Here is a 25,785-nt window from a genome sequence, read left to right on the forward strand (position 1 = left end):
AAAGTAATGCATTCTTGAATTAATGTAATGCATTCTTGAATTAATGTAATGCATTCTTGAGTAATGTCTTGAATGTCACATTCAGACAACATGAAGAATATATGAAGAAGTGGTAGTTCCCCCATCTTGTCCCCTCTCTTGTCCTGCTATATAATAGTATTTGAAGGTAAACATAAACAATCTGATATGTGTACTTCAATATTTTTTTCTATCTATATACCGTGTTTCCCGAAAATAACACCTAGCCGGACAATCAGCTCTAATGCGTCTTTTGGAGCAAAAATTAACATGAGACCCGGTCTTATATTACATAAGACCCAGTCTTATTCTTATAGTAAAATAAGACTGGGTCCCATACACACACACACACACACACACACACACACACACACACATATCTATATACACACACATATATGTATATACATATACATATATGTGTGTGTGTATATAGATATAGATATATATATACTTTATTTTTTTTAATATAACATCCGGTCTTATAGTAAAATAAGACCAGGACTTATATTAATTTTTGCTCCAAAAGACGCATTAGAGCTGATGGTCTGGCTAGGTCTTATTTTCGGGGAAACAGGGTATAACTATATGTACATATACCCACAGGTATGTATTTATTAAAAAACTATCATGTGATTAGCACTTCTCTTGAACATACTTCACATAAGAGTGTATCAGCAGGATTGTTTCTTGTTAGTGCGAGTATACCTCAGACTTTAATGACTAGAATTCCATTGTACGGCCATTAAAGACAATGCTGAAGTGAAAATCATCTTTGTACATGAATCTTAGTACTTCTTTACAAACAGACCTTTCTATTCTAATATAGCATTAGAATTTGTGTATTTTAAACTCTGATAATTGTTACCCTCCAAAAAAGTTGGACTGATTTGTCCCTTGAAGTGGACATTCATGGGGCCCCACCCAGATCCCTGTTCCTTGGTCAGTGCATCCATTTCCAGCTGCTGAGTGTGATGGCTCACAGCTGCTCCCTTCTCCAGAGACTTGTCCTAACCTGACAGATGCTGCCTTGACCAGGGAATTTCTTATCCTTCACTCTCCCCCACCATGCTATGGTCAGCAAACTGCAAATGATTTGACCCTGAGGCACAACAGCCCAAATTACCCTAGGATATCCTGTCTCAAGGTGGGATAATCTCTAGGTGCGATTCATGCTCCAGAGCTGTCTGAGGGCTCAGGCTGCAGCCAGACTCTCAGCTGAGTTGGCATCCTTCCCTAGCTCTTTCCTCCGTCTTACTCTGTTTCCCTTACACTCTTTCTTTTGAGAGTATTCCCCCATTGAATCACATGTATTCAAATCCCCAAACACTGTTCCGCCAGCAGCATATGGGACTACCCATCCAAACCCCTCTTCTGAACTGCATGTTATCAATCTTTTTGTATTTGCCAATCTCATAAATGAAAAAAGGGTGGCACTCAAATTTTGTATTTTCTCATTACTAGTTATATTAACATTTTTATATCTTTATCACTTATTTCTTGTGTTAATTCTGTTCATATTCTTTGCCTGTATTTCTATTAGTTTGGTTTTTGTTTCCCCTTATGATTTCTAGGAGTGCTATCTATTATCGATAATAACTGTTATATATGTATCATATTTCTCCTAGTTGGTTATCTCATTTTCATTTTTTAAAACTTTATCATATTGTTTAATGTACCAAAGTTATGCTTTGATAGACTTACCATCCTTCAAAGTTACACACATAATTCTCTTTCTTTTTCTGGTATTTTTATAGGTTTTTTTTGTTTTGTTTTGTTTTGAGTGGTATGAGATATGGATGGGGCGGTGATATCCTAATATTTGAACTTTTCTCTCCATATCTCTAGCTATGGCTTTTAAACTCAGACAGTTTGGTGATTGAATCTTTGGGAAGTTCCAAAAGTATCACAAAGTTTCCCCTATTGGAAGACACACCAAAGGCGGATTCCAGTTCTGCTTGGATTGCTGTCAAGGTCCTCTACCAGCCATGCATCACAGGCAGGAATGAAAAGTAAGTTGTGCTTCTGTTTTCTCATTCCACATTATGTTTTAGTTTCTGTTGCCATGTTGGTATTAAGAAATTAATGAACTAAATGGTACTGTATGTACCACTTCCATTCTTGAAGCTTCTAGGAGTCATATTGCTAAATGTTATGCTTTCAAAATAGATTGAATTATGACAGATGAGTCATGCTAATGTGCAGAAAGCTTGCTTATACTGAAAATAATTGGTCTTTTTCTTGTAATCTCAGCTGTCTGTACATATGGCTACAGTACTAAGTCAGGCTTCCACAATATGAATATTTACTGATAAACACTTTCGAGGCATTCCTGATACAATAGTAAACAAAACATACCGTATTTCCCCGAAAATAACACCTAACTGGAAAATAAGCCCTAGCATGATTTTTTCAGGATGCTCGTAATATAAGCCCTGCCCCAAAAATAAGCCCCAGTTAAGATCGTCAGCCAGACGGTTGCATTTAGTACGTCTATTGTAACACATGACAGACATATTGAATTATAAAATAATATTAATATATAATTAATTGTAAATAAATAATGTTATTGACATTAATACTTAAAATAAATGATAATGTAAATTATAATTGAGTATTTGTAAATACCCAAGCAGGCGCCTTTGGACGAGAGGTAAACCGCTATGTAAATAGATGAACTCGAGACTTATTGCCGAATGACCAATTGGTGTACAGACACAATGCATGAATAACGTGCACACTTGATAACAAACGGACGTGGCTGTGTCTAATACGAATCTTCATAATTCAATATGTCGTGTGTTGTAAAGGATATACTTAATGCACTCGTGTGAAATAAAGAAACGTTTTCTGAATTTGGGTGACTGCTATTTTTCATCGCTTTTGTGTGGATCATCATTCTTAACTGTCATCATTTTTGTTGCCACTCCTGTCTCGTAAGCCTTAACACTTGATTTAATGGTAGATTTAAAGGGAATAATATTTTGACCCCCCGACAAGATGAGTGCAAAAAGAAAGAGCTATTCCATCGAGTACAAGAAAGGAATCGTGGAGGACTCCTGGGGCAAGAATCTTACGGCTTTCTGCACAGAAAAGAAGTTGGCTCTCCGAATGGTCCCAAAATGGCGAGCAGAGTATGATAACCTCAGTCAACAAGTGGACGAGGGAAATGCTAAGAAGTACAAGTGTGGATCAGATTGGCAACCATTGTTTCCTGAGCTGGAAAACGTCATCTGTGAATGGATTGCTGACAGGAGAGCAAAAGTTTTGGTTGTGCGCAGGGCTGATATTCAAGCATCTGCCCTTGCAATGGCACCACAGTTAGAAATATCCCCAGAAGAATTCAAAGCATCACAACACTGGCTGGATGGCTTCCTGCAGCGATATGAACTGTCTCTAAGAAGATCGACAACACTGTTCAAGCTGGAAGATGCTGAAGTTATTAAACGTGCACTTGCATTCAAGTCCTTTGTTGATGGCATCAACTTTTCTAAATGCCAACTCTCCAACATGATTGCTATGGATGAAACTTCAGTGTTTATGGGCCAAAGATCTCAAACGACAATTGATCAGAGGGGTGCCTCGTCAATCTACTACATTCCCCTGGTTACGAAAGTGCATGTGTTCCCTGTATTTTGACAATTCGTCTGGATGAAAAGAAAGCCCCACCTCTAATCGTCACTAAGGGCAAGAAAGTTAAGGTTGAACGTGTTTCAGGCATATATGTTCTTGAAACCAAAAAACCGTGGTGCACACAAGCAGTTTTAAGGAAGTGGATCGATTTAATGCTGCCACTTGTTTTGCAAGGTGGCCAAAGAGGTCTGCTAGTCTGGGATTCAGACAGAACTCACCACGCTAAAGACATGAAGAACCTCCTTACAGAGAGAAGAATAAATCAAATAACGATTCCCACAGGAATGACTGCCTAGCTCCAGACTCTTGATATTGCAATAACAAACCATTCAATGACCATTTGAGCATGGAAATTGATGACTACATTGAAAATAGAATGGAGAGAAATCAGCATGGAAACTGTGAAGCCTAGGGTGCAAGAGGTCATGGTGAAGAATTCGTGGGGTAAAATCACTGACAGCTGTGTTGCCAATGCACTACGAGCAGGCTATATGGACAAGAAGTGCTCATTTAAGGAGAGCTCTATTGCTGGACATGAGAGATTGGGGCCAATGGTTCTACAGGAAATGGAGCTGCAAGAAATTCAAGACAGAATTTGGGATTTGGAGAGTTATGATGTTCCAGAAGAAGATGACATGACTGTATTTGAATAAATGTAGATTTTTGTACATGAATAAATGAATAAATGTAGATTGTTGTACATGAATGAATGTAGATTGTTGTACATGAAAAAATAAGACATCCCCTGAAAAGCCCTAATGCATCTTTTGGAGCAAAAATTAATATAATACCCGGTCTTATTTTCGGGGATATATGGTAGTCCCTGCCTCTTGGGGCTGTCATTCTAATAGGGGGAAAGCAGATCATAAACAAAACAGACCAAAAAGTGAAAGCCTAATATGGCTCTTACTGTGAGCCCAGCACTCATCTACGGGTTTCTAGCCAATTTAAGCCTAATAATACCCTTGTGGGGTAGGTACTGTTATCACTCTCAATTACAGATAAGGACACTAAGACACAGGTGTTAAATTGCTCTAATGAAATACAAAGCGAGGTTAGGTAGCTAGAGAGTGGTAGGATGGGTGTAGGAGGTGGTCATTTTATATAGAAAAATTAAGATTTCTCAGATAAGATGATACTTAACTGGAAAACTTGAGGGAAGTGAGGGAGTGAGCCATATCAGAGGGAAGAGCATGCCCGGCAGAGGAAACACAAAGTGTTCTTATTTGAACAGATTGGAAGTTTATACTTGTCCTGTACTCTTAAATGTGTTCGATCAAATTTGTACTAAGAACAGAAAGATCCCAGTCTTTTTCTGGGAAGTAAATAAGAAATTTGTTAAATAATTGCTTGTCTTTTCTTTTTTGAATTATGCAAGCAGTATAAATCATAAAATATTCAAACAGTAGAGACAAACATAAAGTAAAATATGGAAGTTCTCCATCATTTCCACTCCAGAAGTAAAAAGTATGTCTTGTACTCTTCCACTCCTTTTCTATTATCTTGCATTTTAACATAATTTGAATGATACATGTATATTTTTTACACTTAAAAAAAAAAAAAACTGTCTTGGAGATTTTTTCCATGTCAGTGTTTGGCATTTTATGAAATGGATGTTCTATAAATAATTTAACCATGTTACTATTGGTAGATATTTGGGTTGTTACTTTTTTATTGCTGTAGTTAGTATTGCACTATATATTGTACATTTGTTTTGTGAGTATGTGTATTGTTTTTGTAAGAAGGATTTCTAGTAGTAGAATTGTTGAGTCAGAGTATGAAATTTAAAATTTTGATAGATAATATCCAATTGTTTTGCAAAAACGCATTACAAATTTATATTCCCACCTGAAGTTTCTATAAATGCCCGTTTCCCTGCACCCTCACCCAAACTGCCATTTAGATGTTTGCCCATCTGAGGCCAGTCTAAATGAAATGTTCACTTGACTATCCTTGTGTTTTACTGAGGCATGATCAGAGAATGTAGCTTATTTGATGCCTTGGGGACTTCGTTGAGGTTTTGTGTGTGTGTGTGTGTGTGTGTGTGTGTGTGTGTGTGTGTGTGTGTGGTCTGATACATAGTCAGCTCTTAACCTGTTCATTGGTTATATTCTCTGTTGCTGGTGTGCGTGTATACCTGTGTGTGTGTATACCTTTATATATTAAGATTTATGTAGTCCAGTTTATTAAAACCTTTATATTCATCTTTTTTATTTGTTTGAGATGTGGATTTTTGAGAAGGGTGTGTTAAATATCGTACTATGATTATGGAAAAGTTGTTTTCTTCTGATATTTGGTATTTTTATATTATATATTTTGAAGCTATATTACTAGGTACATTAAGATTTGTGACGTGACAAACTCACTAATTACATATTTTATCAATAAGAGATTTATCTGTTCTTCCGTTTGATGATGTTTTCCTGTAATTCTAATTTGCTTGATGTTAATATTGCTATATTTATTTTCTATATTTATTTCTATATTTATTTTAATTGTTGATTTGTTGTATCTTTTTATGTTTCTTTATTTTCAGCTGTCATGTGATATTTTAGCTTAGGTCTATGTCTTGTTACCATATACCTCATAAAGTGCATGTAGCTGGAATATTTTAAAACTCCATTGTGACAGTCTCTTTTAATAGTTAATTAATTCTCATTTGTTTATATAGTTGAACTTAGTCTGCTGTCTTTTACATTGGTTGCCTTCTCTCTGTCAATTCTTTCATCTGATTATTTGGAAGTAAACATTACCTATTTCAAAATGATTTTAGTGGTTAACTAACTTAAATTTTTAACACACATACTTAAATTTATTCTTTTACTATCAATATCTAGATTTAATTAATATCCATACTCTTCTCTAGAACAAGAAAAGACTCTTAAGAAGGTTTCATATTTCTTGTCTTGCTCCCTCCCTCACATGCTATCGCCCCTGTGTTGAGATCTTTTTGTGATTCTGATGATGGTGTCTTTTCTTCTTAAAGAAGTATAAAGTCAAAGCTCTACCTCACTTGCTTACCTCTTACTTACACTCATGCATCATGACTATAAATGTTTTTGTATTTCTATTGTGTAAGTCTATTTCCATAATATTATTTATGGGTTGCTTAATTTTTTAAAAACAATTGTAAATAATATTATATTGTATGTGGCTTTTGCAATTTATTTTTTCACTCAATATTCTTTGTTTCATCGTTTGAATTGAAGAAGTATACTCTTTAATAGTTTTTTAAAACTTCTACGGTAGTCAATCATTGAATATCTGAAAATCATTTATACCTATTTTACCTTTCTGAAAGCTTTTCGGATTTTCTCTTTATCTTTGGTTTTCCAAGATTTCATACAGATGTATCTAAATATAAGTGTTTATTCAAAATTTTCTCTATGTTCTCTCTATCTGTTCTTGTCTTACAATATTCTTGCAATATTCTCTCAGTATCTATGAGAATAATAATTATATTTAAAGTCTTTTTTTTCTCTCTCTCTATTAATTCTTTCTCCTGGGTGTTAACTCTTCTTTTTGAAAAGAGGCGTTGTTTTTGGTACTTCGTAGTGTTGCTTTTCCCAAATGTTTGATGATTTCACTAGAATTCCTACACTTGGATGTAAACTCCATGTAAGCCAGGACCTGTCTGTCCGCTCATTACTACATCTAGGTGAATTCTTATAGAAGTACTCAAAAAATACCCTTTCTGTTTACATTTAATAAGACATTTGTTAAATGAATGGTTCATGGTTTCCTGCTTATGTTTGTATTTAATAATTACCGTTCATCTGTTGGGAACTTTTGGTTTTCGTTATCATAGCCTGCTTTTATGGATTAGTGAAAGAGAACCCAAAGGATATATCCAGACTAGATGTGCCAGTCTGTCTTTTGACAAGTTTTGGGTATTAAGAAAAAGGCATTGGTAGTAGATTCAGCTATGATGGTGAACCTTGTATTAATTATTGTGAAGACTCTTTACACTGCCTTTCTTGAGGGATATTACAAAGATCAATGCACCTCTCCCAGTGTTTCATTCATTCCTAACAAATCCCTAATGACATCGGAAATATGATGACTATTGTAGGTTGTATTTTGCTCTATTTGATTAGTGAATTTTTTTTTAACTCCATATGTTTTGGGAATGAGTTGATGTCCAATAAATGAGTTTGATTACTTCAGCGTGCCCGTTTTATATAACTACTTTTTGTTGTGCTTTTCCTGCTGCTATGAGTCTGCCAAATGTAGGAAGGGAATTTCACCAAATTGTGTAAGCATCCTGTGAATTATTTACTTTTGTCTTTTAAGGACATTAGTTGGTTTCGTTCTTTTTGGGCATGACTGAGCAAACCAAACCGTAAACTCCCTGCCATAATTTTGGCACATGAAGTGGTGCATTAACTATTTTAGTCCAATTGGCTAGAATTTTTTTCTAGTGGAAGTATGGATTACCAGATGGCAGTCCAAAAGAGGAAAATAGCAAATGTAACTCTGGTTTTATTTCCTTGAGCACACACAAAAAAGTGGCAGGTAATATTTTTAGAATGTTCTTTCTTTCTAGCAATAGACACACAACACATGTCTCTTAACATTCTGAAGTGTTATTTTTTTTTAATCCCCCTCCCTTTGCCCACAAATATCCTACAACTCACATTCTTTAGTTTGCATATCAGAGTTTAGATACTAAATACTCATTTTTTAGCTTTGGACTCTAACTTGTGCAATTTAATTCTGCTAATTCATCAATTTGCATGTGGCCCCATATTCTCTGGCGGGGGGCAATTTTCCCCTCAGGGACATTGGCAATATCTGGAGACATGTTTAGTTGTCACAGCTTGGCACAGTTTGGTGGGAGGGTTACTGGCATCTAGTAGGTAGAGCCAGGAATGCTCTTAAACATCGTAAATGGATCCGAGAGCCCCTACAACAAAAAATTATCCAGCCCAAATTGCCAATAATGCCGAAGATAAATCCTGTTCTAGATTATCTCCTAAAATCAAACTGTGTCTACCTTTTCCCTCTGGGTGTCATAGCCCACAATTTTCTTGAAATTGTATTTAGGCCAGCAAATAAGAGAAATTTCATTAGGACATGTTACGCATTAACTTTGTTAGAATAAACACAGTAATAAAATATGCATGTTTATTGTTACATGTCTTTCTTTTTCTATTAGAAAACATGAAGAATAGATTTCTTTTTATTAAATGATGAAGAATTTCATAGATATCAAGTCCTTTGTTCTCATATTTTTAAGAGAAAAAAACTTAGGGGAATGTAATCATTAAGTGTAAATAAGTGGGTTTTTTTGTTTGTTTGTTTTTAAGCTAAATTGATTTCTCTTCATTTTGCCAGTTACATGAGTCCTAGTATTGCTGGTTGTTCTTCCCACCTTTTCAAAAGATATCCAATTTAGGAATCCGGAGAATTTGAACTGAAAAGAACTATTCTATGTTCTATTTATAGCATTTTCTTGCAAAATATCGAGGGAGGAAATGTTGATGATATGATATGTCACATTCACCCCTACTTTTAGTGGAATTTAGAGATTAAATTTTGTAAACTGACTACGTTTCTCTCTGTTGGCTATATATTGGTAAACACTGCTTCTAAAATAGAAGTGTTATTTTTGCCTTAAGATAGTCATCATTATTGCTTTCCTAATGAAATAAAAACAAATATAAACCACATCCCTATACATTTCATATGCCTGAAATAGTATTAGTGGTTGTTTTTATTTGTGAAGTAGTATTTCGTTATCTTTTTATTCCTTTATTTCAGCAGAAAATTTGAAATTCTGTTTATATTTTTATTGTGCTAAAAAACACATAAACAAAATTTACCACCTTAACCAGTTTTAAGTCTACATTTCAGTGATTTTAAGTATATTTATATTGTTGTAAAGAGATTTCCAGAACGTTTTCGTTTTGCAAATCTGGAACTCTATACTCATTAAACACGACTCTACTTTCCCCCCCTTTCTCAAGACCCTCTTAACCACTATTCAATTTTTTTGTTTTTGTAAATCTGACTATATTAGTCTTCTAGAGCTACCATAACAAAATACCACAGACTAGATAGCTTAAACATTAACAGAAATTTGTTTTCTCACAATTCTGGAGGCTAGAAGTCCAAGATCAAGGTGCTGTCAGGATTGGTTTCTAGTAAGGCCTCTCTTCCTCGCTTGTAGACAGCTACCTTCTTGCTGTGACTTCACATGGCCTCTTCTCTTTGCTTAGAGAGAGAGAGAGAGAGAGAGAGAGAGAGAGAGAGATCTTGTGTCTCTTTTTCTTCTGATAAGGACAGCAGTCTTACCAGATTAGTGTTCCATTCTTGTGACCTCATTTAACGTACGTACTTCCTTAAGGGCCCTATCTTCAAATACAGTCATACTGGGGGGTTAGAACCCTACCTCTACTCATATTTGGCATATGGGTTTTGCAGGGACACACTCAGTTCATAGCATTGATAATTTTAGATACTTCATATAAATGGAATCAAGTCTTTTTGTGACTGGCTTATTTTGCTTAGCATAATGTCATTAAGGTCCATCCATGTTGTAGCATGTAACAAGGTTGCTTTCCTTTTAAAGGCTGAATACTATTTCGTGTGTGTGTACGTGTGTGTGTACACACGTACATATATATATATATATATATATATATATATATATATATATATATATGTTTGTATATATATATGACTTTTTGTTTGTCCATTCATCCCTTAATGAACATTTGGGTTGCTTCTACCTCTTGGGTGTTATGAAGTGTGCTATGTACTTGAGGGTATAAATATCTTTATGAGACATTGCTTTCAATTCTTTTGGATATATACCCAGAAATGAGACCGCTGCGTCATATGTTAGTTCTATTTTTAATTATTTGAGGCATCATACTGTTTTTCATAGTGATTGCCATATTTTATAATCCCACCAACAATGTATAAGGATCCTAGTTTCTCCATATCCTCAACAACACTTGTTATTTTCTGTTTTTTGTGGGGGTTTTTTATTGTAGCCATTTTAATGAGTATGAGGTGGTAGCTCATTGTGGTTTTGATTTGCATTTCTCTGATGATGAGTGATATTGAGCATCTGTTCATATACTTGTTGGTCATTTGTATCCCTTCTTTGGAGAAATGTCTGTTCGAATCCTTTGCTCATTTTTCAACTGGATTATTTGATTTTTTGTTGTTGAATTGTAGGAGATATATATATATATATATATATATATATATATATATATATATATATATATATTCCGATAATAACATATATATATATATATATTCTGATAATAACCCTTTATCGGCAAATAACTTTTTCTCATTCCGGAGGTTGCCTTTTCATTCTGTTGTCCTTTGGCACACAAAAGTTTTTAAGTTTGATGGAGTTCCATTTGTCTGTTTTTACATTTGTTACCTGTGTTTTTGGTGTCATAGCCAAGAAATCATTGCCAAACTCTGCTTCATTTTGATGCTCTGTACCTGATGTGACAGAGACTCATTGCTTGAAGTAATTTGGAAATAAAAGTAGGTGATTTTGAGGAGAGTTAGAGGAATTTGTTCTTTTGATTGATAAAAGCATAAAAGAAACCAAATGTCAAGTTATGCTAATTTTATATCCAGCAGAATATCCAAGACTTGTTACTTGATAATTGCATAATCTGCTAAAATACTTCATGTTAACTTATTTTGATAGTGTGTGAATATGTTGCTAGAATAAATGAATGAATATGCAAATGAATGAATGAAATGGTGTCAGAAACCCCTAAAGAATACTTTATTAAACCATCTCAAGTAAGTGTATTCTACACCCCACAAAGGAGTCATAAGGTGACATTGTCAGTGCACGCCAGTTAGGGACATTTACTTTGCAGAGTACAGTAAACTTAAATTTCAGATATGAATGTCCAGATCTTATATTTTATAAGTGAGGAATGGAAGACCAATAAGAGAAAAATATAGTCAGTTTGTTAGTTAGTGATAGAGACAGAATTAGAGCCAGGTTGTCATGATTCCAAATTCAGTGCTTTTTTATCATGTAGTTCCTTACCATAAAACTCTAGGAGATCTGAAATGTCACTATAAATGCATATTCTTGCTCAAGAGCAATTTCCCTAGAGTTTAGAATGTGTCAGCATTTTGATTACTCCCTAAAATAGACTGCTTACTATATACTATTTTCTGAGACTATTTATGCATGCTAATATGTAACATCGGTAGCAGAAACTTTTGATTTATAGTATGTCCATATCTGATCTAATCGATCAGAATTTAATGGTACAATGTGGGTTTTTTCAGAAGTCCATTGCCTTAGCTTCTTAGAACAGGAATCCATTGAAAGGGAATTAATCTGAAAATACAAGAACATAATTAGATACCTCTGGGAAATGTAAACTTATTGTATTTGGAATTCCTATGCTATTCATGAATTCATTTATAATCATTAAAGAAGACACAGGAAGTAAAACCAAGACATAATAAAAGTAAGCTTTTTTCCTATAAATTCCAGTCAAAGCAGGTTTCCTGTGAAAAGCAATTCATCTTTTGAGATTACATTCTTGGGGGAATCTGGTTTCCTTCTTCTGAAGAAAAAATGTGAGACAAGTAGAGTCATGACCTGTGAGAGTAAAAGAGGGGAGGGGCCAGGGATCAGATAAAAGAAGGAAGGGGATGTATATATGAAATTGTTTCATCATTTTTGTATGTTTCCTAATCATGTGTTAGGTATTTTTATGAGTCAGACCTGAAGTAGTTGTCTTTACCTTTCATATCACAGGGGTTTTGATTTTTCTCTTTTTTATTTCCTCCTGCTATATTTGGTATTATATGTAATCCCAAAGCAGAAGAACAAAGATTCCTATCATAAAGGAACTTATAGTAAAGTTAAGGCAACATGATAAATGCGTACACACACACAATTCTTTCAAATGGCCAAAATCTACATACATGATGAGGAACAGATTTTCATGGAAAAGAGTATCCTTCAGCTGAATCGAAGAAGATAGAGAAAAGGTAGGAAGTACTCTCCTCTACCCCACCCCCATCCCAGTAAAAGCTGAAAAGGGCTGGGCAGGGAAAGCCTGCTTGTTTTCATATAGTAGATTCTGGGGAGTGGGCTGCTGCTGATGGAGTGGAATGTGACTTGAAAAGGGGTTGGAGTGGGGGAGGGCAGTCATCTACCTACAGAGATGCTTCATTTATCTGTTTAGCATATTAGGTACTTCTCAAAAGCTTTTGTTTGAAGAAAGGGATCCACGGGTGATTTTTTTTTTTTTAATTGAGGACTGTTCTCTGTGCTATGCATTTCACTAGACTGTGCTTGAATCACTGGGTCACAGCAAAGTTACTACTTGCAAAATCGATCACAATGAGGTGGTTCTAATTATTAGAATGGTCTTCCTTTCATTGAGCTGAAATCTGCCTCCTGGAAACTCTCACCCAGAGCTACCGAAAATTAATCTGCTGATTCTTTAACATGATAGCGTTCAATTCAAATAATCTGACACGTGCTCCTAGATTTTCTGTTTTCCAAGATAAACATCTTTAAATGGAATGGATTCAAGCATCACTTTCCTTGTGCAGTCTCTTTTTTAACTTGGTCCCCTTTCCTATTACCATCTTGATTGCCCATGAGAAGATGTTGCCCCAGCAACCCGTCAGCTTTACATAGATGGGGTGATTGAAAAGAAGCTAGAGCTAGAGGTTTCTCCTGCGAGGCTGTTTTAGGTAATTTAGATGTAATGGGAAGAAGACATGTTCAGTGGTACCGGACAAGAGAGACTGGATTTCAAGAATCCATTGAATTTGGACATGAAACAAAAGTTTTCAACCTCAGGCATTGAAGGTATTCATTTATTTAACAAATACTTATTAAATGCATAATACTTTGCTAGATTCTGGGAATACGATATTAAGCAAAAGAGATTTGATGCCTTGCATCATAGACCTTATTAGAGTCTAGTGGGAAGGACAAGTAAATGTAAAATTACAACCTGATCAGTGCTATGAAAGAGAGTTACATGATGCTATGAGAGCAAAAGTAGGGAGACCAACCAGGTCAGGCGAGGATTCCAGGAAGAACTGAGGCTTGACTGCTCTCTGAATGATGAGCAAGAGTTAACTGTGTGAAGAGTCTCTTGGCAAAGGGGAAAGCAATGCAAAAGGACAGAGCACAGTGGGAGAGAGCACAGTGAATACAAGAGATGGGGAAAAGGCCACAGTAGCTTTACTGGAGAAAGTGAGAAACAGGGATAGGGTAGGGAGAAGCCAGACCAACTCAGGATCCTAAAGGGCATTTTAAAGAGTTTTGTCTTAGTGTTTATCCTACGAACAATAAGAATCTATTACATGTTTTATTTAGAGAGAAGGGTTAAATGGTTTAATTTATGCTTCAGAAAATTATTCTGGAAGCCATCTAGCGACCAGTTGGACATGGTAGATCAGATAGGAAGCCCTTGCCGAAGCCTAAGAGAAATGATTATAGTGGGTGATGGTAGCTGAGATACAGTTGAAGATATGTGGTAATATTGCAGTATTTGGTGATTGATTGTATTTTGGGAATGAACCACTATTTACTGGGATAAATAACAAGGGAAAACAATCAATTTTTAAGAAAATATCAGGTTCAGATTTATACATGTTGAGTTTGAGGTAAGTTTGAGTCCTTCAAGAGAAGCAAATGAAACAATATACAGACTTGGAATTCAGATGAAAAATTTGGGTTGCATTTGTAAATTTGTGAGTCATCTATATATTGGTCATAATTAAAGCCAAGGGCATGGGTGAAACATAGTTGAGTTTTCCGAATAGAGGTGTCTCTGAATTGAAATAAGGTTTATATAGACACTATACCTGCCATTCCCACTTTCTTTTCCTTGGGAGTAATATTTTTGTGTTTTCTGTGCATCTATGTACTGTGCTTTTTTGTAAGCTTCATATAAACCCCCTTCTCTTTAAAGTCTCTAAGGATAAATGTTATGGTTTTAATGATCTAATAATATTAACTGTCACTGAGCTTTTATTATGCATCAAACTTGTGCTAAGCTTTTTAATACATTATATCATTGAATCTGCATAACATCTCTGTGGGAAGTGCTGTGGTTACCACCCTTCATAGAAACTAAGGTTACTTGCCCAATGAGGCACAGCTAAGATGTGACTCATAATTCCAAAACAGGTCTGTCTTCAAAACGCTGGTTACGTCTGCTACATGAGCTTCTTTTGTCACTATTTACAGACTAGCATCTAAAACTATCTCCTGCAAAGCAAAACTAGTAGTGGAAATGGATTTACCAAGCACTACTTTTGAGCTCTTCAGATTTATACCATCAAGCCTCCTGTAAGCCCTAAAGTAAGAGTAACTACACTCTTTTTATCTACTTAATGAAACCTAGACTTAGCTGCTGCAATGAAGCCTAGACTTAGCTGCTGCTTCTAAACCTAATTTCAACATCTACTCCTTTTTTTCTCTGCTGGTTGCAAAACCCAGTCTTAATTGGCTGCCCCCAAGCCCATCTTAGTTTATTTCCATATCACCATGTACCCACGAATGGCTTCAAACCATTTTGACCCATTTTGCTCTGATCCCCTCCTTTCTCTTTTCCACATTTGATTCACATGGTGTGCACCTTTGTAAATACTTTACTTTTTGGTATTCTTCATATTGGGTTCTCATTTAGGTCTCCTACTTGATTTCCTTTCCTGGACATCTTTGGCCCTAATTCCAGTAGCTGCTTGTACACTCACTGTGTGCTGCTTCTCCCAGTGGGGGTAACTGACTTAGTCATTGTGAAACCTTCAGATCCACTTTGGTTCTCCAGCTACTTTTTCCCTCATTGATGAAACCGTGTGGTCTGTGTTTAAACAGACCGTTTAAACAACTGCAACAAAAACAGAATGGTAGGGGAGGAGATTGTTTCGAAACGCCTTGTTCTTAGCAAAATTCTTACATAAACAGTTAAAATGCTTACAGATATATTGAGATTGTTAGGTCACTTTACATATAACTCTACAAAATGTGTTCTAGAAGAATAGAGAGAACCTAGAACAAGATCAAAGTGACCATTCTATGCTATCTTCTAAGTGAAAAAAGTTGGGCTTGGGGCTTCATGATATCATTGTAGAAATGTATTTCTTCAATTTAATAATAAGACTGAAATAAGACAGTCAGAAATGATTAACCGTATCTATAGTTGGGGGTTATTGTTAGGCTGTTTGAGATAACCTGAAGCATTTGAGGCACTTAGAAGATGAAGGGAAGCATTTGATATTTTGTGCTGAGAAGATTATAGGACCGGAGTCAGACATGGAATCTAGTCCCACATTTTCCACTGACTAGCTACATGGCCAAGCCAAGTGACAACCTCCTCTCTGGCCCGTAATTTCCTTATCCTTTGGGAGAGGTATACTCAACATTCTACAGTTTCACAACTTTGGGACACATAAGCATTTTAAAGAGTGTGATGTCAAGCTCTTTATTGTATTTAGTTTCTCCTATAAACTGAAAGCTTAGTTTTCTTTTCTTAGAACTATTTAATGAAAGCACTGCTTATCCTCAGATTCAATTCAACAGACATTCATTTAGGCTTCCTAAGTGTGTAGGACTTTCTGCTTTGAGATAGAGAAAATAAAAATAAAAATAAGACAGAATTTTTACTTCTAGGATCTCAATGTTTAATCATGGAAACTGACAAATTACATAAAAAATGTAGAAGGTATATGTACTATGATAGACAAACAAGGGACTTTCTGACTAATTCTAATTAAGGAAAATTTCATAGAGACGGTAGCATTTGACCTGAAAATTAAGAGTGGAAAGATCATGGGGGCAGGAGGTTAAAGAGGAAGACAGACTGAGCAAAGGTGAGAAATTGTAGGATGCATTTCCTAAAATATATTTCAAAAGATATTGATAAGTTTTTTTGTTGGAGAAAAAAGACACCAGTCAAGTAATACTAATGAGATTGTTAATGTGCAGTAATTATTGCTTATTATTGTTATTTTGTTATCAAACAAATTTGCAAATCGTTGAGCTCAGTGAATTTTTGTGTAAGTATTTTACTGCTATACTGCTCAGAACCTTAATATTCTAAAGTTTATTGTTAAATGCTAAGAGGAACATATAGTACTTAGCACTTAGGAATCGGACATGTTCACAGAGCCCATTTTCATGGAACACTAGATCTTTTCCAATTGTATACACAGATAAGGTGGAAGGTTTATTTATTTATTTGTTCATACATTCAACTAACAGGCGGTGTATTGGTAGTAAGTATACATTAGTGAATAAAAACTACAGAAACCTTGCTCTTGCAAAACATATAGTCTATGGATGGGACTAATCTATATCTAGTATTATGTATTTTGAAGAGCATCACCACTTACCTGGTGACTACATGAAAAATACCCAAAAGGCAAAGTTAGTTCTTAGTAAAGGCCTCAAAGAGAAGCCATTTCGGGTTTATACTACAAAATGTTCAACAGTGTCACTATGCACACTAGCCTCTCACGTTGGACTCTGTCCGGGGTGCTGGGTTCTCCGGTCTGTAGTTAGAATTAAGCTGGCCTGTGAGGAAGTACAACTACTGGATCTGTTATGCAAGTACACACACAGCCGTTATGCAAGTTGCTCACCAGAGTGCCCCCGTCTCATACAGGAGGAGAAAAGGTGGAGATGTAACCAACTGTCCCAAAGTTATCATACTGCTTCCGGCTCACACTTTCATTAGGAAATTCAGTTTCTTCTACTTCATCCTCCCTTCCCAAAAGAATGCAGATGTTTTTACAGAGACAGACTAACTGTAGATCCCATTTCTTTATTTACCTTGAAGACGTGACCTATGAATGTTGGAGGGCTTTTTTGACATCTTGGAATATTTATATACACTCTGTACATGTTTGCTCTGAAATCTACTAAAATAAAAGAAAATGTAATTAAAAATTTTTGACTTACAACTGTTTTTATACATGAAGATCTTAATTTTGTATTGGTGCACTTGGGACTTTTGCAGGTGACACTAATTAATGCTAATGTGACTTGTACATCTAATTTTCTGCAACCCTATTGATTACACCTAGCAGCTTTATCTCCTGAGGCTGTGTGCTTGGCACATTTATAGGTAATCAGAGCCTTGGTGAAAAACCTTGAGAGAAAATTCCAAAAGTTAGGATTTTGGATATGTTCAGGGGAAGAGAGTTGGTTTTTTTGTTGTTGTTTGTTTGTTTGTTTGGTTTGCTAGTCTGGGAGGTAAATCTTAATTGGTTATGGATTGCTATGCTTTTACTCATTTATTTTTAATTTTTAAAAATGATAAATCTTTCTTACCCATAAAACTTATGCATTTTACCTTCTTATATAAGATCGTCCTTAGCCAAAATTCTTTTGGAAAGAAGATTTATTTATAAGCTGTGAGAACATAGCTCAGGAATCGTCATCCATTCTTCATTTTGTAGTTTAATTCATTTGTGAAAATTCAGTAACTAAAGATTCTATTTAGATACTTCTAAAAGTGATTTGCTGCCAAATTCACAGGATTATTATGAAAAGTTACCTGATCTTGGCCTAACTTGGTGTATTAATGAGTCAGTGCCAGGTAGTTATTTATTAAACATGGTGCTAAGAGCAGTGAGGTATTGCAGGCCAGTTAGATATAATCCCACCTTCTTGGTATCGTCGGGTTTTTGAAGGTGTGTGATGATTTTAAAGTATGTCCACAAACTCTTTATTCCTCCCTTTAAAAGGTAGAGCTTAATTCCCCTGTCCCTTGCGTGTAGGCTAGGCTTAATAAATAGAACAAAGTGGATGTGACAGAGTGTGAATTCTATCGGTGGGTCGTAAAAGACACAGTGGACTCTTCCTTGCTCTGTGTCAGATCACTGGCTGCCAGCATAAGGACACTGGGGCCCCAGACCAGCCTTCAGGTGACTATAGCCTTGCTGACATCTTGACTGCAACCTAATGAGAAACTCACAACCAAAACCGACCCAGATAAGTTTCCAGATTTCTGTCCCACAGAAACTGTGAGATGCTTGTTACTTTAAGATGTCATATTGTGGGGTAGTTTTTTAGGCAACAGTAGGTAACCAACTCAAGAGATAAGACACAAGCAACCTGAAGTCCTTGGACATACTGCCCTCACCTCCAGCAAATGTCAGGGTGTCTGTGAACTCCATGTAATTGGATAGAAAAGTATGTGTATATGTTTGTGCATTTTTATTGGTAAGTATTTAAAGCTTTCATCAGTTTCTAAAAGTTTTTATTCTCTGAGAGACTACAAATCTGTGTTTTATTCAGAGGAAATAGAGTAGTGGGGTCCAGAGAAGTAGATAGAAAGATTTCATTGTGGGAAATATCTCTTATATATAAACGATTGATGCATATTTGCTGATGGTGACTGGAATTGAATCAAGCCTTAAAAAGGGAAACGGACTTATAGTCCTGTGGGACAGTTTTCTTTCAAAGTATGTTTGGTTGGGTTATATCAGGGGTGGACAAACTATAGCCAGAGGGACAAATCCAGGACCCCACCACCACCACCACTTTTTTGCTTTTGTAAATAAAATTTTATTGAAACACGGTTGTGCCCATTTGTATACATATGGTCTATGGCTACTTTAGCAGTACCACAGCAGAGTTGAATGGTTGTGACAAATGTCCCAAGGCCTAAAATATTCACTATCTGTCCCTTTTTGAAAAAGTTTTGCTAACCTTTACTTTTAAGTACCAAGATGAGGTTGGCATTCTTGTGGCATAAAAAACAGTAGCAGAAATGCGTCTTTCTAACTAATGAGTAAAGGTACTACATGTCATGTAGCAGACTGTCCCACAGGTAAGTAGTACATTAACATTTACTCTCCAAGCCCCATAGGAGTAATTGCTGTCCTGGTCTAAGGAAGAAGTGGCTATCTGGACAGCCTCCTGGAGAAATGAGATTTGTAGAGCAGAGGGCAGGGGTTAATGATGATGAATCAGAGATGAACACCCTAGGGGCCTTGGATGGCTACCAGCAGCTTTTCAGCCCTAAGAGGCATAGTAGGAAAAGCCCGCTATAATTTTTGTACTATAAAGGAACTCTTCCTTCCTCTGGATTTATCTTGATGACTTGACATTTTTCTGTTTTACCCAAAGAATCTTATAAACCTGATCTATAAATGATACATAAGTTGTTTTGAAATAAGATGCATGAGGGCTTGATTCTAGTCCATTTTCTTTCTGATTCCATTTTGTATAGGGTTGTGAACTCTCCTGTCACTAAGATTGATTCTTTCAAGTAAAGTGACAGTCACTTTAGTATTGGACTTAATTCCAAGATTTCAGGTCTGATTCTGTTCTCTTGCAGTTAATCTCCTGGCAACAGCTGGTTTTGCTTTGTAATTTTGGTTCCAGTGTGCTCAGTGTTTATCCTTTAATACCTGAGACATTTCTCAGACTTTAATATCTAGTTTAGAAAAAGTCTAGAAAGGAAATGGCACGTACTTGATTGTGTCAGTGTTTTTTTTAATCTTTCTTCTAATTCTGCTGACTGTGACTGCCCAGCTGCTCTATCTCAAGACGAATATTCGATATACACTTATACAGACCTCATGTGAACAATGGTCAGTGTCTTCAGCAGGGAAGAGCAATTACCTAATTCATGCATCTCTGTTCAAAGCTTGTTTGATTTCTGTCTATATTGCTGTTATGTCAGTGGAAGATTTTTTTTTTCTTCTCATATCTTATATTTGCATAGGGGGCCCATCTCTCAGAGTACTTTAGCTAATTTCCTAAGAGTTCTGACCAAGCTTATAATCTAATCAATTACCTTTTGATTTGGACTGTTTTGAATAAACAAAATAGTTAGAGAATAATATATGAACATCCATTTTCTTACTCCCCAGTTTTCTATAAGCCTTATCATATTGCCATATTTGATTAGATAGAAAATTTTTTAAAAAATAAGATTTTAATACAGTTGATGCTGCCTCTGAATCCACCTTCTTTTATTCTTCCCCAGAGGAAATGTGGTATCTGAAATTTGATGTTTATCATTGCAATGCATACTTTTATAAATGAAAAGATTATATACTATTGACTACCATGCATATGTTTACTAAATATGAGTACTTTTATACTTTTACTAAATATAAATATTAAAAATATATGCTATTAGTTTCTGTGTTTTTAAATGCCATATAAATGGTACATGTTGTATATACTATCTTCCAACTTGCATTTTTTAATTTAACATTGTGCTTTGAAGACTTTTCCAAGTTGATACTTATAGTTTATTGATATTAATTACTGTAAAATATTCTTTTGTTAGAATACACCACGACTTATTTATCTATTATCCTTTCAGTGGACATTTAAGTTGTTTTCAACTTTTTCCATTATAAATCATGCAGCAGTGTGCATTCCCGTTTATTTCTCTTTTTTAATATGTCTGAGCTTATCTCTTTTTTACACTAAGAAGAGGAATGATTGGATCTTAGAGTACATCTTCAGTGTTATTAGGTAATTCCAAATAGCTGTCCAAAGTAGCTATACAGTTTTACACCCATTCCAGCATTATAAACATTTCCATTGCTTCACGTCATGGTCAACACTTTTAATTTTTCCAATGTGTTATTTTGTTATAAATAGTATTTTTCTAATTACTAGTGTGATTGAGCCTTGGCCTTAATTTATTTTAAAACTTGAGAACTTTTTGCTCTTTAGCATTTTGTTAGAGATATTAGCCAATGCAATGAGATAAGAAAAAACAATTATGGGCATAATAATTAGAAAGGAAGAAATAGAACTATTTGAGGGTGATATGATTATATATCAGGAAAATCCAGACAAATCCATGAAAAAAATACCACAAACAACAGCATACTTGATTAAATTATCAAGTTATATGAAGACATTTTGTTTAATATGCAATCGAAAATCACTTAGAGTATATTATGGACGGGAATATCCCATTTATAATCCTAGGAAAAGGAGAAGGAGGAGAAGAAGAAGAGAAAATATATAAACTTAACAAGCAATGTTCAAAACTTGTATGAGGAAAACTATAAAACAACCTTGAAAGAGACTATGAAAGTTGTCTTAAACAAATAGAAATATATACCGTATTCTTGGATAAGAAGGCTAAATATCATAAAAATCTCAGATATCCCTAAATTAATGAATAAACGCAATAAAATAAAACTCAGTAAAAATACTATCAGATTTTATTTTGGTTTCAGCTAGACAAGTTGATTATAAAGTCCATTTGGAAACAAACTAAAGTAGTAGGAAAATCCTGAAAAATAAAAAGTCATGGGAAGGACTAGCCTTACCAGATATTACAGTATATTATTAAATCACTATATTTAAAATTGTATGGTACTGACCCTTGAATAGACACACCATTGAAACACAATAGAAATAGACATGATCTCATATGAATGTAGAATACAAAATATTATAAAAGGTGGCTTCTCAAATCTATGAGGAAATGTAGATTTATATCAGTGTTGGGATAATGGGATAGATACAAGGAAAAGATACAATTTTAATTTTCACATCATGCACTAGGATATATGTCAAATGGATCAGAGGTCTTAAAAAAGGAAACCACATAAGTACAAAAGGAAAATATAGGTCAATTCTTCCATCATCTTGGTTTAATGACTCAAAATCTAGAAGTAATAAGGAGAGTGATTAATATAATTACATAAAAATGAGAGTAAAAACAAAGTAAAAAAGAACAACTCTGGAAAAAACACTTTGTAAAGTAAACCACAGATAAAGACTAATAACCTTTATGAATGAAAATCTACAAACAGGAGAAAAGGCTAACAATCCTGTAGAAAAATGGGTTAAAGATATTTAAAGATATTTCATAGGAAAAGAAATGTAAAGAACTCTTAAACATATAAAAAGATGTTCAATCTCACTCCTAGTAAAATAAATGCAAAATAAAACTCTCCTGAGTTTTATTAGATTGGCAAAAGTTTGACAACATAGTCTACTGGTGAAACTGTTGGGAAATGGGAAGTTTCATACATTGCTGGGAATACAAAATGGTACAATCTTTATGGAAAGGAATGTGGCAAAATTATGAAGTCCATTTACTTTTTGATGGAGCAGTCCCACATCTAGCAATTTATTCCAGAGACACATTGTCCAATAGTTAAAGGACAAATGCATAAGACTATTCAATTTAGTATGATTTGTACTGTTAGCAACATTAATTAATTAATGAGTGAATGAATGAATCAAGCAAATCCAAATGCCGGTCAGTAGGGGACTGAATAAATTATGATACATTTTTGCAATTAACCATACAATTCTAAAAAGTAATGAGAAATATTATTATATTACGGAAGTGAAGAAGGTGTGTGAAGAAAATGTGAGGAAAATTTTTGGTGAAGAAAGTATATAGTACATTACGATGAAGAAAAGTGTATATGGTATGCTACATTTATTGAAGAATGATTGGAATGTGAATGTATTTGCTTGTATTTAAAAAAAATCAAATGATAAACCATTAAATTTAAATAGCACATAAAAAAAGGAAGAGAAGAGAGTGAATAGAACAAGAATTAGAAGTTAGATTTTTAAAAATTTATCTGATTTCATTGATTATTTTTGGAGGAAGTACATAATTATATTTTACATAATTATAAAATAAAATACAATTTTAAAACACCATCCCTAAAAATCCAAAGGAAATTTTAAAAAAAGATTCTATGTGCATATACACTTATTTGATAACATAAACATATAAAGAGGAAGTGCTCCAAGAGACTATAAAACACCGTAATTAGACAGTATATCTTGGGATATATCCGAATGACAAAAGAAACCACAAAACCACCTTAAAATCTTCTTAAAGTCATATTCTTGGTGGTAGTGTGGTACTAACATACAGAGACTGTTGTATATGCATTTTCGGAAAAGTCAAATGAGTTAATTATGTTGGTGTCATGAGAACTGGGATTTTTGGCACAGGAAATAGAAGATGTAGATGCAAGATTGATGAGGGTAAGTAAAATTCTGTAGCCCTGAATTTGAAATAGAATATTAAAATGAATACGTGATTTATTTTAATCTTAAAAAAAATAATACGTTTCAGCTTTGTTCACTGGAAAGGCCTGGAAACATTGACTAACTCAGTGGCAATGCATCCCTAGAACCCAGGTTGTTTGTCTCTAACTACCATTTCCCTGTAAAAGCAACCAGGACTCCATCCAGAAATGGGCGATTCCAGGCTTGCTCAGGCAGTATACAAGAAGAACTTGTAATGTCGAGTTCTTAACAGAAAAGATGTTATCAAATATTATCAAGGTCATGTCAGTGACTCAGGAGGCAACTTAAATGGGCTCCACTCACTGAAGATGGTCAATTTGTGTATCAATAAGGATAATAACTTAATAATAAACCAACAACTATTAGATCCATGAGTTCATGATACCAAAAAAATTTTCGAAATCCAGTTTTATTGGTCATTACCTTTGGATGATGCTAGTTAAAACCATCTCATTGCTTTGGAAACTGGAAGATAAAGGAGGAGGGGAGAATCTAGCATTTATCCTGCCTTTCCTCTCTGAACTGTACCTCAAAGTAACCAAAGAAGTGATATGAGAAGTTTCTTTTTATAGAGGATTGCAGCTGATAAATGAAAAAGAAATCATAGAATTGGGATATCACCATTTCCTGACCTATGTGAAATTCTGGAATTTGGAAATGATCATCTATAGATACTAACATCACAAAAAGAGAGACAGAGAGGGGGGATTTATTACATTATATGCCTCCTGATAGAACTATGTAACCAGATCTATGAAGTAATCTTCCCCAAAGCATCAAACCTGGTCAGGCCTCTAGATACATCTATCAGTTTACAGGAAATTTAGGAGACAGGAACACACATGTTAAATTATACCATTAGACTGCAATCAGCAAAATCCAGACTGGGAAACGCTACAAGACAAACAACTTGGTTTCTTCTACAAAAAATTAGCAAGGGGAAAAAAAGAGAGAGAGGGAAGGAGAACCTATAGATTAAAAGAAACAGATAACTTATCAATCAGTTTTAATGTATGGACCTTATGTGGATCTCAATTAAAAGCAAACGATCTTAAAATAGGTGAGGATATCTGACTTTTTGATGAAATTGAAGTTGTGACTTTTTTAAGGTATTGTAATATTATGGATATGAATTTTTAAATGACTCTCTGTCTTTTAGAGTACATATTGAAGTATTTACAGATGCATGGCTGTATTTGTGGAATTTGCTTTAAGAACTCCAGCGATTGAGGATATTTGTTGGGGAATGTAGCTGAAGCAAGATTATCCACGCATTGATAATGTTGACGCTCACTGATTGAGATATTGGGTGTTCATTACTCTACTCTCTCTATTTTTGAATATCTTTCATATTTTTGACAAAACAGTTTATCATTTAGATCTAATGATTTTCATTGAGAAACAGAGGCAGTTTATTATAGGTTTCAGCCTATGCGCTTATCAATTAATCCTTCTAGAAAATAATCATGAAATGAAGTCCTGACCTTAACGTGGTGTTCTTGCAGCATCACTTGGTAAGGTGTACTTGAATTAAAATCAACTCTCCATTCTTCAACTAGATCTAGATAGAATGTACACTACCACTTTATTCCCCTTGAAAAATGAAAATAAGACAATTATTTAAAAATATTCTATTATGCCTTAGAAAACCATTAATAGGTCTTAACAAAGAAAAAGAAAAAAGACTTTTCTCAGCTTATAAATGGATGTATTCCAAAAGTTTTTTTCTAAGGCAGTTCCTTAGAATTAGAAGACTGTTTCTTCTCATAGAATTATATTGTAAATGTCAATAGGTTTCCAGGCCAGTCCACAAAAATCTGTTAATCCATAACATGATATATAAGGCCTACAAAGCTGACAGAGTACTAAGGGACCAGTATGGCAAAAATGAATCCTTTTTCTAGGAAATGATTTCAGAATTCCAAAAGATTAGTGACTCCTACTTCCTTATAGGAGTTAGTCTCATCCTCCTGAATCATTTAGATGCCACACGGTATGCTATGCATTCTGAAAGCGAAGAACAGTAACATTCACATCACCTGTGGCTTGGACTTCTCCCATTCATAAATTAAATACTTAAAAGAGCAGCGATTATCTGCATAATAATG

General features: G+C 34.8%; 1 protein-coding gene across 3 annotated transcripts in view; it reads left to right on the top strand.

Annotated features, from left to right (window-relative positions):
* UBE3D (ubiquitin protein ligase E3D) overlaps positions 1–25,785 on the top strand; it is a 131,523-nt gene that overhangs the window by 37,914 nt on the left and 67,824 nt on the right. For all 3 annotated transcript variants that reach the window (XM_074333243.2, XM_074333244.2, XM_019729555.3), the window contains exon 8: positions 1,867–2,030. In XM_074333243.2, the coding sequence (XP_074189344.2) occupies positions 1,867–2,030 (164 nt within the window). The remainder of the gene's footprint in view (positions 1–1,866; positions 2,031–25,785) is intronic.

The sequence above is a fragment of the Rhinolophus sinicus genome, chromosome 2 (assembly GCF_057876585.1).
Source record: "Rhinolophus sinicus isolate RSI-liver-muscle chromosome 2, RSI-T2T, whole genome shotgun sequence".
Lineage (NCBI taxonomy): Eukaryota > Metazoa > Chordata > Mammalia > Chiroptera > Rhinolophidae > Rhinolophus > Rhinolophus sinicus.